General features: G+C 36.4%; 1 protein-coding gene across 1 annotated transcript in view; it reads left to right on the top strand.

Moving 5' to 3' along the window:
• Positions 1-14,238, top strand: part of LOC121391332 (carcinoembryonic antigen-related cell adhesion molecule 5-like) — a 67,831-nt gene that overhangs the window by 20,064 nt on the left and 33,529 nt on the right. Inside the window, exon 3 of the mRNA XM_041522996.1 lies at positions 3,976-4,236. Within this exon, the coding sequence (XP_041378930.1) occupies positions 3,976-4,236 (261 nt within the window). The remainder of the gene's footprint in view (positions 1-3,975; positions 4,237-14,238) is intronic.

Raw genomic sequence — 14,238 nt, 5'->3', positions numbered from 1 at the left:
CACCACCGTGGTTGGTTTGGTTACCGGGCTGGCATTCTTACTCTCTTTGTTAATCTGCCCCGAGTGGGCGTTTTGTGTCTCTTTCCTAATCTGTTTACCTTTATCGCTAGTCACGGCGGACGCTGTTGATTTGATGGCTCCTGAGACGTCCGCTAGAGTGACAGTTCGGCTGTCAGCGGTAAGTTGATTTGAGGTGTCTACATTGACGTGGTCCGCCGTAGGGCTGGCCATCTTGCCTGCTTAGCTTAGCTTAGCTTAGTAACTTGTTTAACGTGTCCATATACCACTAGGGTTTCGAACACGCCTATCCTGAGTCCGGCCTCCGATAGGATCGGGAGTAACGTCTGACTCGGGACAGGGATATCTTGCCTGCAATGTTATGTTCGGTAGCGGACGTCGTGACTTCTGTGGGGTCCGCCGTGACTGTTTGATTGGAGCTATGGACCTGTGCTGGCATGGCGGATTGAATTATCGGTGCCATGTCAGTTTGGGTGGCCTGCTCTTTGCTCTCCGTTGACAGCTCTTTTTGTTAATGGCTTCATTAATCCTTGTGTGGATTTCTCGCCCACACTGACTACTCTGTTTGTAATGCGACTTGACCACTGGGAGGTGGGTTTGGATGGAATTAGCAAATGTTGGATTGAAATGGAAACTAATTTAACTGTAGACGTATCCTGGCTGTTTGGCTCTGAGTTAAACTCAAATAGCGTGTCTAGGTTTACAAGTGCTTCCTCATCGCCTTTGATGAATGTTTCACCATTGGTGAGGCGAGTATGGAAGATAACCTCGGTCACGTTATTTTGGGTTTTCTCCTCCTGAATGGTCGCTACCGCCTGTTGCCAGTAGAAGTACTGGTAAAGAGTTGGATTGGTCTGATTGAACAGGACTTTTCTAATTCCAACTAATTTGTTGGGTATCGGTGATGTGCCATGTTTAGTGGATCTCCTTGCCCGTTTAACTGCCCTAAACTGTGGGGTTTTCTTGGCTAGTGGTTGGAATTGGAAGCCGATTGTTTTATAAATTGGACACAAAAATAGTATTTATTTTTTATTTCCAAAACACTTTTACTTGTCTTCTTACGCCAAACCAAACTGGATTTATTAATCAAAAAACCTAACCCCGGCCCCCACCATATAAAACCCCACTTAAATTGTAGAAGGATGGGATGGACTATAGTAGCCTAAGCTTAATGCTTTTAGGGGTTTGTAAAGTTTTGTATTTAGATACTTACTTGTCTGAACTTTATTGTTAATGGAAATCTTCACTAACTGTGAAGAAAAACCTCACAAATGAACGACAAGCAGACGGCAACAACTCGGATGTTAATTGTGCGAACCAAACATAACGCAGTTAGGGACGTTGAAGATATACTCTTTACATTCCAGCAAAACATTATTTTACCCAAAGTGCCATTATGCAACTATGTCCCTTTAATTTTCAAATCATCTTCAAAAACAGGCAAAGTGAGGAAAATGGCATCTTATTAAAACGCATTGTCATTGGTGTTACTAATGGTCATTGGTGTTACTCAGTACCTGGTAACACCAATGACAAATAAGTGCATAATTAATTCATGCTTTCTAAAGAAACAGTTGAGAAAACTGAAAAGTGCATGTTGTAGCAGACATACGATGTCTACAATAACATACAAAAATTTTCTTAAAATTATTAACCATTACATACATACGATCGTAACACCAATGACAGTGAATGAACCTACTTTTATATTTTGACAGCACATTCATGACATTTAAAGAAAACTATTCACAACTGTTCATATGTCTGATGTTTTTGACAAATAAGTTCGATGGCCGATATGTACCGGTGGAATGTTTCATCCAGAGAGCATTTAGTTTCTTGTTTTGTCATAAGTATATACAGTAACACCATGCAATGTTATAAAACTCCACGCTTATATTGCCCACCATCTTTTGAATACGGAAAATATTTACAAGATTCCTTCTTTAGTGAGTAAGTCAGCCATCAGTATCAGTACGTATTACATTAAAGGTATTCAGTGTTATGTCTTCTGTTATATATTTTAACAGTGCATGTTGTGTATAGTGTTGTGCTTGGGACAGGTAACACCAATGACATTTTACACCAATTAATCTCGAATAAAATCTATATCAAAGCTGATTACCAGAGAGAAAAAAGTGCTACGACAGGATGATATTATTAATAAGGTATCGGTACAGACAACAAATTAAATTTTTTATATATAAATAAAAAAGAAATTGTGCTGGGACATAAAAGTGACACTTTCTGTAGAATGACCCGCCTAACCGAATTTTCCGCGGGGTATTTCGATATAGATAACATCTGTATGTTCACGTCTGTACCACTTTGAATTGATAACACATTTGAAGAGTCTGCAGAATCGTAACAACCAGAAACTGGGGTACATGTAGGTGGAGGAGAGGAGGTAGTATCACCAACTCCAAAGATTATACACTGACAACCCCCTCTCCCTTCCAAAATTTAAAGTTTGTTTTGTGTAACGACACCACTAGAGCACATTGATTTATTATTTATTGGCTATTTGGTAATTTTGACATATTTGTCTTAGAGAGAAAAAACGCTACATTTTTTCCATTACTAGCAAGAGAACTTTTATATGCACCATATCCCACAGACAGGATAGCACATACCACAGCCTTTGATATACTATTCTAACTGTAATGTAATGTAAGATATAACTGGGTCTTCCAATTGCTGACATCTTCCTTCGCAAGTAGAATATAGTAGATCCTGGGTTGCTGTGGGTTGTATGATCGATTGCGTTCTCATTCGGTCGCAATCAGTTTCCCAGGAATGGCACATATCAAACATCATGGTATGTTCTGTACTGTATATGGAAGGTGTGTATACAAATTCCTTGCAGCTCTATCGGTAGGACTATGACGGTAGTGGGATTCCTAATTCTTTCTCTCTCTTTCACACAAAAACACTTACTATACAAGTTACAGACCTCTGTATCTGTGCCAGCACATGGACAGAGAGAGAGACACACAGAGAGAGAGAGAGACAGAGAGAAAGACAGAGACGGACAGAGACAGATATATATATGTATGTTGGGGCAGGGAAAAAAATGAATGCATCAAGGGTTATCGCTCCTGCGACTCATTGCAGATAAGCGAGCTGTCTACCACTTGGCTACATTACAACCCTACATATATGTGATGGAGTCAATTAAGTACTTATGTCCTACTGCTAGATCGACACACATGAGAGCATAATCTGAGAAAGGTTTAAAATGTTGCTTTGAAATGTAATGAAGTGTTGCTTTGAAATGTAAATGTAGTCAAATATATAACGATAACAAATATAACCAATCAATTTTAGTTACTAGTAGAAAGATAGTTTTGGATGTGTTCATTACTGACGAACCCGCCGTAACGCTATGCTAGATTGTGTGGATTTGCCAATTTCACATTATTTGTTGTGACGTGACAAGACACAATCTACATGTAGTTGTACTGAATGCGACTCTCTTTACACGTCATAAAGGAACATTACAATTTCGATATTTCTGAGTTATTTATGCAAAGATTATGCGGTATAAGTTATTTATCAGGAAGACATTTTAAAAAGAACGCAATATGGCACTTGTATCGATGATACAGCTCCTTTAAATTTCTATAACAAACATATTAACTGTACAGTATACCACACAACAAATCTTTCTTTTTCTAAACACTCTCTCTACACCGACATGGTTAGTGCAATGGAGAAATAGTATATTGCTGGTAATAGTCAAGTGTGAAACTGTCTCTTGTGTTTTTCAGGTGGTCCAGAATAAAAGTAATAGGCTGTATGGTAAAAAAAGACTATACAGTTGTTTGTTGTGGGGGTTTTTCAGAGGACCATCACCTAGGTCTGACTGTGACAATGTGCTGCTAGTTGTAATCCACCATGTAACTATAGCATCTGATACATGTGATATTATTTAATATGTACAGTTTTATTCTTTAGGTGGTCCAGACTCTATTACATTCAGTCCAACATCACCTGGGCCTGTAGCAGAAGGAGAAAGTCTGACTGTGTTGTGTGCTGCTAGCTGTAATCCACCATGTTCCTATTCCTGGACTCTGAGAAACCAGCCGATCTCACCAACCTCTCTGTTAAAACTGACAAACATCAACAGAAGTCAGACAGGGAATGTGTACACGTGTACAGTGACCAACTCATTTTTATCAACATTTAAAACTAAACAGTTCACACTGACAGTAAATTGTGAGTATTAATTTTATATATTATACTTGTTAGGAGATATCTATTGTATTTTATCACTCACCTGTGAGAGAGCACAATGTAATAACAATTAATGTAATGAATGGATTTTTACAGATAAACCTGTAATGTGATTGGTCCACAGATTGGGGTTAACCTAATTATTGCTTATAAGTCGCCCCCCTCACCCCTAATTTCCAATCCAGAAAACATATTTTTTTATCAACCCGTTAATAAGTTGACCCATAAAAAATTACCAATAAGTTTTGAAGTATTTCTTTCTTTTAGTAAATGAGAATCATAAATGGTTCATATATACAATATTTGAACAAATAAAATTTTTATTTTTAAAACTTCTCCTTTGTACATTGCAGTATTCCATTTTCAGTCAAATCTCATTACATCTGCCATGGCAGCAAAAGGGAATATCAGTACGGTGGAGAAGGGATGGGAGATGGGAGGCTCTAGTGCAATACTTTTGAATAAAAAATACTATTGGTAGTAAATCTTAAAGCAGAGATGAATTTTACTTGTAGAATGCAGGAAATTGCATTTCATGAGATCTAGTTTTCAACATTTTTACATGGTAGCATACCCCCAAATGCCCCTAGAAACTTTGCTTTGTGTCCTCGATCTGAGTCAGTCCCGCCAATGTCTAATTGCTTCTGCCGTGCCTGAATGTATCCTTAATAGATGGTGAAAACTCTGTTTGGCTGTTACCATATACAGGCCTTTCCCCAGGATTTTTTTAAGGCGCTTACATATTTAACATCATTATAACACAAATCAAGCCAAAAGAAGTGGGGTAGTGGGTTGAAAACAGTTAAGTGTTTGCTTTCAATCCAGCTAATCATGTTTGTTTTTTGTTTTTTTGTTTTTTTTTGTGTTGTTTTTTTTTTGGGGGGGGGGGGTAAACTTTTTTTTAAAGTAACCCATCAATTCCCCACACCCAACAATTTCATAATTTGCACCATGTTGTTGCTGTTGATTTCAGCGTCGTGTTAAATGCTTGTGATTTCTGCTTGTAAAATACCTAGGCACTTTAATAATAAAAAAACTTTAATAAAATTAAAATTTACGGTCTTTTTAAAATCTAGCTAACTTATTAAATGTCACCTCACAGTTTTACAAATATATATCTAACATTATCTGACAAATATGATTATTGTAAACTAATTCAGTGTACGTTTAACTCCAATTTGTATAAATAGGGCCTACTGCATGTTCATTTCCCGCGATCGCAATCTGCATGCGTGCTCTCAACCATAGGTACAAAATTAACCAAGACAAAGGAAATTACCGAAACTGCAGTTAGGTATTCATTGATGCAAACAACTATTGTTTTCCTACAGATTTACATCAAGATTTACTTCTGTGTAATCGTATTGTTTAATGTCTACAACGATGTCAGCTGACTCTGAAGCGTGACGTACATTCGCGCACCGAGAGCTTTCCTCAGTTCAGCCAACGAACGTTCTTCCTAACGATCGCGAACTATTCGATTGGTGTCCGTCATGTCCATTTGGTTTAACGTGAAGCGCACAAACCAGTGTAGCGAACGTTTTGTTTTCGCTCGGTCTGGCCTAACTCAGCCCTTGGGATAGCCTACATGTCTTTCGGCCCTGAACTGGCATGTGTATTCAAATTGACATGCATTGTCGGTTTGTTTTTATTACTTTGGTTCAAAGACCGTCACATTGCTGTCATACATGTCGTTAAAATTAATAACCTTGATTATTAAAATAAACAAACATCATAAGGCATACGATTTTAGCAAATAACAATGTAGTTACGGTTTCGATATGGTAAATATATACCAGGATTAATGGTGACATGTTTTACTCCAGAATTTCACCTTCAAAGATGTTTATTCAATTAATAGGTATTTTCTTTGATTTATCTTGATGCGTAATTCCCAAGCATACAGACATTATTACAACAAGCAGTTATCTGACGAATTAGTAGTAGCCAATCACCTGTACCACATGACCAGCACAAGCCCGCCGACAATTAAAATGGTGCGATCAGTGGACCTCAAAGTGAACATCTAAAGAATTGCAGAGATACCAAATGGAAGTGTGATAATGTGTGGTGAATGACGTTACGGATCACAGCTCCATTGTTTTGTATACATGTTACAAATTAAGCCGACACGGTCCTGCAGTTAAGGCGCTTACCAGACATGAAGGCGCTTACTTGGCTGGCTAAGGGAGCACGGGCCGTGTCGGCTTATCGCTCTAGGGAAACCCCTGCATATAGCACTGTACAGCATGCATAGTTGTGTGCATTAACAATGACTTTATTTATCCAGAGATTGTTACGATATCCAGTGTACGTCAAGCTGAAAGTTGACATTAATTTCATTTCAACTTATTTCCATGCTTATATCAAATTAAGGTTCAAGCACGCTGTCCTGGGCATACACATCAGGTATCTATAGGCTGTCTGTCCAGGACAGTGGGTTAATTGTTGTTAGTGGTTAGTTAGATTGAAGAGGGTGTATATAGTGGTCTTACACCTACCCATTGATTCATTAAAACTCGCTCTGGATGGGAGCCGGTATACCAGGCTGCGAACCCTGTACCCAACAGCCCAGACCTGTCAACCCTCCCAGATTCCACAGCAGTCTCCCAGTATTTGATCATTAAATGACATTTTTGAAAGCATAAACAAAAATTGATCCCCTTTTGCCAAAATAACATAAGGGAAGTAACTCTGCCTTTTTTCTCATTCGGAAAATGTCAACTATATATACTTTCGGTTTCCGAGAATGTAACGAGCCGAATTGTCCCGACTGTTTAACCTTTGCCGAAGTGAGAATTATGGGATATTTATATTGTTAAAAAAGCACATGGAGTTTAAAAATTACGTGTTATTATAATGTTTGTTGTCATCGTAATGGCTATGAAGCGTGTTGCCGCTGATTCAACAGGCTGTGTATCAACATTCAGTGTTGTCATTTATAAAAATATCCAATTTAGTTCTCATAATGCCTCTGAATTGTAAATGTCTTCCCACTAGATTACATGATGCAACTATGATGAATCTGAAGTGCCAAGACAATGAAAAGACCAATTAGCTATATAAACATACTTGTGTCAGTTAATTTTGTATGTTTGTGCAGTAAAATGTTGGTAACAAGGGTACACTTCAAGAGATTATTTTTGTACAATTAATAAATGTTATGTTTGACATAAAGTTACTCACAAAAATGGGTATAATTTCGTTATATTTCACACAATGTCCGTAATGAGGTTTTACTTATGATTAATGTTGCATCATTATAATGATTTTAAATAAGTACCTAGCCACTGTTCCTCATTATAGTAAAAACTGAATAATAATTTATAAGATTTATATAAATTTTTATTATCCACATAGTTCAAGATATTCAGGGAAATATAACCAGTATGACCCATGTGTGTCATAATGATTACACGTGCACATCGAATGACGTAATTTTGTGAAGCAACGTTATAACTTAATGTAGCTTTCACAGTGTAACCGCTTATCAAAATGCTACATTTTGTAAAAGTATTTTTGTTTTTTAGTGAGTGTAATAATTTCTTTATTATCCACATTATCCAAAATATTATTTACATGAATAGCAAGTTAGGACCATGTCAAAATATTTCAAACGCAATTAAAAAGAGACGACAAAACGACGTCATTTTCCCGAAGTGACATCATTTTGTATTTTTGGTTTTTTTGGGGGTGGTGGTAGTAGTAGTAGTAGTCGTCGTCGTCAGGGGTGGAGAGGCACTTCTCCTCCCCAGGACGAAAATGTAAGGGTTTTTTTCCCTACTCTATTTAAATAAAGGTAACAATATAGCTTGTGTCCCCCACCCCCACCCCCCAAGGTTGTATCCCCTCTCCAGATATCATAAGACTTAGCAAAATTATTGGTTTTAAGGGTTTGTAACGTTTTGTATTGAGATACTTACTTGTCTGAACTTTATTGTTAATGAAAATGTTCACGAACTGTGAAGAAAAACCTCACAAATGAACAACAAGCAAACGACAACAAATCGGATGTTAATTGCGCGAACCGTGCACGAGAAAACAAACCGAACCAAAATGATAATGGTCACGTGGTATACCAACGTCTGTGACATTGAAATGGGAATATCCCCTCTAAAAATAGATTAGACCTTGTCTGCCCAACGTTTTTTTCTCAGAGGCACGTGGCTTTTTAAGAAATACGAAAAATGCATTTTGTGGTATTACAAACACCAGGATTACCAGGATTACCAAAAAACACTTCAGGTGAATGGAAATGTATATTCTAAATAATAACCGGTAAGTAAAGTGCAATTTTATTTGTGAAAAAAATGGGTTTAATAGTGAAAAACAACGGCGCAATGGTTAACAACTAGGGCGTGTCCCTTTAACTTGTGCAGGATGTACCCAGTGGTAAAGTGCTCACTCGATGCACCCATTGGGCTATTTCTTATTCCAGCCAGTGGACCACAACTCGTATATCAAAGCAGGGGTTCTAGACATTTTTTAATAATTCACTTGCCATATAGGGCTAGTGGATTTGAAAATTCACTGGCCATGGTGAAAAACCAGTAAATTAAAATTATTAACTTTTTAATGTACATTTTTCATACTGAGATCATGTTTAATCAATTTGTCAATTTACACAACAGACAGGCTCATTGGGCATACTTTATGGTTTGATTAGAAAAATATGTAAATAATTTTCATAAGTTTAAAATAAAGTTACCTATTAAAACTTCCACTAAAACCACCTAAGTTATACAAAATAATCCACGTTACTAAGCTATTACAACAATTAACAGCATTATTTATTTACTTATCAATGGGATAAAAACAAAATAATAATAAAGAAAGAAAAAAGAAACAAGAGCCTTTTTTAGCATAAAGTATACAATGCATGCATGTATTACCCACCCCACACCAAATTAGTAATTTTTCAATGTAGGTACTTGGTTAAATTTATCTATTTCATGATATTGTGTTCTTAAACTTTTTTAAATTTATTTATTCTTTTTTTTGTTTTTGTTATTTATGTGATTATTTTATAAATTAAATTAATAATTTACACTTTTAAAGTTTTGCAAAAATAAATGGCGATATGCAACCTTTAAAACTAATGAAAGACTGGTTACCATTTTGCATATTACGCTTGCACTGTACTACTATTAGTATTAGAGTAACAAATCTTTGGATTCAAGTGTAAAAAAATGGCGGCAAAATGATGAACTTTTGTTTTTCAATTGTTTACACTTTATAACTTGATTTAAAAGTTAAAGTTAGTTTTTTTAACGACACCATTAGAGCACATTGATTTAACTTGAATATAGTTATATCGGTAGGTATAGTGATGTCATGGATTATTGGTGGTCAACTATTTGTTAGTGAAATATTGCATGTACATGTGATAGCAAATCGGGAGAAGTGACTTGTAGATGTTTCTTTTGTTTTTGTACAATCATAGCGTTGTTTAGCGGGATTTATTTTGCCATGGACTATATTGGATATTTTTTTCAAGAAGTATTTTTTACAATAAGGAAAAAATAAAATATACTTTGTGAAATGAAAATAGATTAAAAGTAAATATTAAAACAGTATCTACACCATTATTACTAAAGTATCTTAATCTCAGCTCTATTGGGCATGATCGGAAACATATGTAAATTCCTAATCCAAAATTCAACAGGCAAGCGTTTCGTTAACGTTTGTGAACTATTTGATTGGTTCCCGACGTGGCCATTTGGTTTAACGTGATGCGCTTAAACCAGTCTAGCGGACGTTTTTCTTCTCAGTCTGGCTGAATTTGACCTAGCATTAAAGTGAGTTCCAACTAGCTCATTGCACTCTGTTGACTATTCATAGCACATGCATTGCAGGGACCACTAGATTGCAAGGGGGTGACAGCTTATACATTGTTGAACAGTAGCTATGGTGCGTTTTGGGTGTTTTATTCATCATATACTCCTACAAGTCGCTTGTAGTGTTATAGTCAGCCAGATAATGAGATATTTATATATGAAGAGTTAAACAATAAACGCCGTATTAAAAACCATTATGCAAACACCACTGTTCACACGTAGACAAACACAAGTTCAAATTCAGTTTTCAGTAAAACGTGATACGATTGTCTGAGGGTATATCACAGATTGCAGAGAAATGAGTGGTTTTTATGGAATAAAAGTTTTTAGAATTGGGTGTGTATAGTGGCATTTATCGCGTTTTGCAATGAAACTCTTTATATATACATATATATATATACATATATAGAGAGAAATCGTTTCGATAGTTTAATAAAATTTTCTCTGACATTTATATTGACAATTTGTAATTGGTGTAATTTTCAGATTCTCTTATAAGTTATAAAATAATATTTTGATAAAAAAAACAACTAGACTTATAGGTGAAGATATACGGTACAATGCAATAGAAATTAACCTTTAGACTACTGAATTCTCGTCGGAGTTATTTCCCCTCAGTACTGGATTAATTTTGGGGAAAATCAGTTATAGCCGGTACCTAACTTTGATTATATATAATGGCTGAAATACTTAAGAAATGCATAAAATAACTTATGTATATGAAACAATAAACATTATTTTTGGGTTTTGTATTTTTTTTTTTGGCAAAAAGCCTTTTTTTTTTTTTTTTTTAATAACAAGAAATAACAATTTTAAAAAATCAACAAGTAAACAACATTATGAATGCCTAATAACACATTTAATTACATGTATCATATTTTCTTTGTGTTATTTAAATAAATAAATAAGTAAGTAAATAAATAAAACAATTAACAAATAAATAAATAAATAAATAAATAAACAATGTTATGTACATATATACAGGATTGCGGACGGAAGAAAACCTTAACAAGTAAAACAGTAAGTATATTGGGTGTTTAGTTTACACTGGGTGTTTAGTCATATACATTTTATTGTTGAATTATTTTATTGGTCAAATAAATTAAAGAATTAAATTTCAATAAATAAACAATATATATACAAATACTGTCGTGTGTCTTTGTTTCAACAGAATTTTTTTTTTTTTTTGATTTGCCCTAATCCTCTGGTTCATGGAGCTGTTTTGTGCACTTGATTTTAAAATTCATGAGGGTATGGTAACGCTCAAAGCATGGGAAGGCACACAAGGATACAGAGCACTTGGCACACCTGAACTGGGTTTGATGGCGTTTTACCTTTCTGTCGGAACATACAACACAGTCATTGCGGACCAGGCTACCAGACGGCATCTTTGTGGTGGTCACGTTCAGGAAGTGTCTGTCAGACGACTGGGGGGGGTACTTACTTGTCTACCTGCACGTGAGCACCCTAAGCGTTCATAACCATCCAACAACCCATAAATGACCGCAAGTCGGACTTTCTCCGGCTTGACATGAAGGCCCGGTTTTGAACATCTCAAAACAATCAGTGCGTTGCAAAATGTAACTTCTAACAAATAAAAAAACTTTTTTTTCCACCACTTACAACACCTGTGGATACTGAGATAGTGGCTCAGGTGTTTATCTGCCCTGTCTACACCACCCATGTACTTGGTGTACAACTCGATGGCCTTTGGTTTCTGAACATCTCGGTGGAAGTTGGGGTGCGTCTTGGACTTCACGCGTTTCAAAAAACATGAACAATTGTGAATTGTACTCAGGACATTTACTTGTCTCTTATCAGACCATGAGAGAAACAACATTTTGTCATCCGCAACAACCTTAACTGGGTCACCCTTTTTGATCTTACACGCTTTCACCTCATCAGGGACACCGCGTCGATTTACCCGCAGGGTACCACATGCTCCCATCTGGTTGTCGGCAAGATCCTGAAATAAAGCAGGAGAGGTGAAAAAGTTGTCCATGTACACATGTCGGGCAGTGTTATACAAAGGCAGACACAAAGATGTAACAACAGAATGAGCAAGACCGTGGTCACGTACAGCATTTTCCTTACCGCAGTACACTTGCCAGTTGTATACATACCCCGTCTTGGCGTCGGCCAATACCCAAGCTTTCATTCCCCACTTGTGCGGCTTGTTTGGCATATACTGCATTAAATTTGTCCTACCTTTGAAGGAAATCATGCTTTCATCAACACTCACCTCTCTGTCAGGAAGGAAATACTTTTGAAAATTGGCAATGAGAAGGTCAATAAATGGCCTCACCTTGAATAATTTGTCATGATTTGGGTTGTCCCTCGGCACAGCTCTCGAGTTGTCATTGAGGTGAAAAAAATGCAAAATTTGTAAAAACCTGTCTCTTGACATGATCTCTCTGAATCCAGGCATCTCAAATACTTTATCATTTGTCCAGTAAGATGAATAGCTTGGACGTTTGGTGACTCCCATGGCTAACAAAATTGATAAAAATGCCCTGATCTCACCTGGTGAAACATTTTTCTACTGCCGAAAATTTGAAAATTGTTTCAAGTTTTCTTTGCCACCAACTGAAACAAAATACTGGTCGGCATATACATTTGTTTGTGTGACCATCAAATTGATAATTTCATCATTGAAAAACAAACTAAAAATATCGTACTCACTTGCGTTTTCCAGTATGTCTTGTGGTCCCGAATTCTGTCTAAAATCAAAAAGCCAGCTGTGATCATATGCATTTTGCATTGGGTCGCCAATGTTTACACCCTCGCTTTCCTCCTCACTTTCGTTTTCACTCAATTCATCACCATTCATTCCTTCTGTCATTCGCCCTAACGCTTGCCAATATTCGATATCGGTAAAACCTTCAAACTCACCATCACTTTCGCTGTCAGAATTGCCGAAAAATTCATTCAAATCGCCGGCAGCCGCCATTTTTGTTGCTTACGCGATGCAAAAATCCGTCAAAAAAACCCGGTGTTTACAAACACAAATTACCGATCGATATTCAACTCTGACAGTTCAAGTCTTCCGCCATATGCAATCCAGAATGTTCCCTAAATATAATTGACACATCATTTCCTCCCAAGATGCATTAGAAACCGCGGGAAATACGATTTAGTAAAGCAGGTCCCAATGGCGAGATATCTCGCCTGCAGTAGTGAAGCACTTGCGTGACGTCGGCGAGATATCTCGCCTGCAGTAGTCAGAAGGTTAAGCCAAAAAGGTGTCATTTTCTCCTTAATGGCATAATCTTGAAATAGTAGCAAAAGTAAGTGTAGTCATGAACTTTTTAATGTTAAAAGCAGTCATGTTTCATCAAGACTTCTAATTGAACTTATTTTTAACAATTATCTTACTTTTTATTTAATTATTATTCCAATTTTTGTTTGATCAGATTGATAAAATGAGGTCAAAAGTCAAATAAAATTTTACCAATGCACAAGACATAATATTCACACTATATCAGTGAATTTTCAGTTGTGTAGAAAATCATAATGTATATGGTAAGTTTTCTCAATACGGGCACAAATGAAAACTGATGATTGTCAGTAAGTGTTTCAGCCATTAGTTTCAGTCATTTTAATGCAGAAATAAACTATATGTACTGCAGTGGTGTATTTTCATCCCAGCTATCGGTTTCAGGGTCGAAAATTTGGAATTTTGCAACTTCTGATGGGGTTCCAATCCAGGATAACAACATTCATGGTCTCAGTGTGTTAATGTTTTCTGCATTTGTAGACTGCAAATAGCATATATTTATTAAAAACTAGTATGAGTTAATAATCTAAAGTAATTTTTTTTAGAAAACATGCATTCATACATGAAAAATTACAGAAAACAGCCCTGGGTGTCCACACAAATCCACTCCACTCCATAACCATCACTACACAAACTCCGCTATGAACAGGACTTGTGACTAGAAAGTACAGACCCTGCTAAAATCTTGTTTGTGTCACAGTCGTAGCTGCCATGTGCAGTGGAACCAGAATGGCTGACTGATTTTTCTATCATATCCTTATTTTTCTAAACTCCACTCTGTTCCTGCCATTATTATGCAAGGTAACTGCTGAAGAACGTTTTAATTATGATTGTCAATTAACTTAAGCAAGGTCCTCCATGGAATGACAG

Source organism: Gigantopelta aegis, unplaced genomic scaffold, assembly GCF_016097555.1.
Source record: "Gigantopelta aegis isolate Gae_Host unplaced genomic scaffold, Gae_host_genome ctg2117_pilon_pilon:::debris, whole genome shotgun sequence".
Taxonomy (NCBI): Eukaryota; Metazoa; Mollusca; class Gastropoda; order Neomphalida; family Peltospiridae; genus Gigantopelta; species Gigantopelta aegis.
This window is presented reverse-complemented; position numbering and strand designations above follow the sequence as displayed.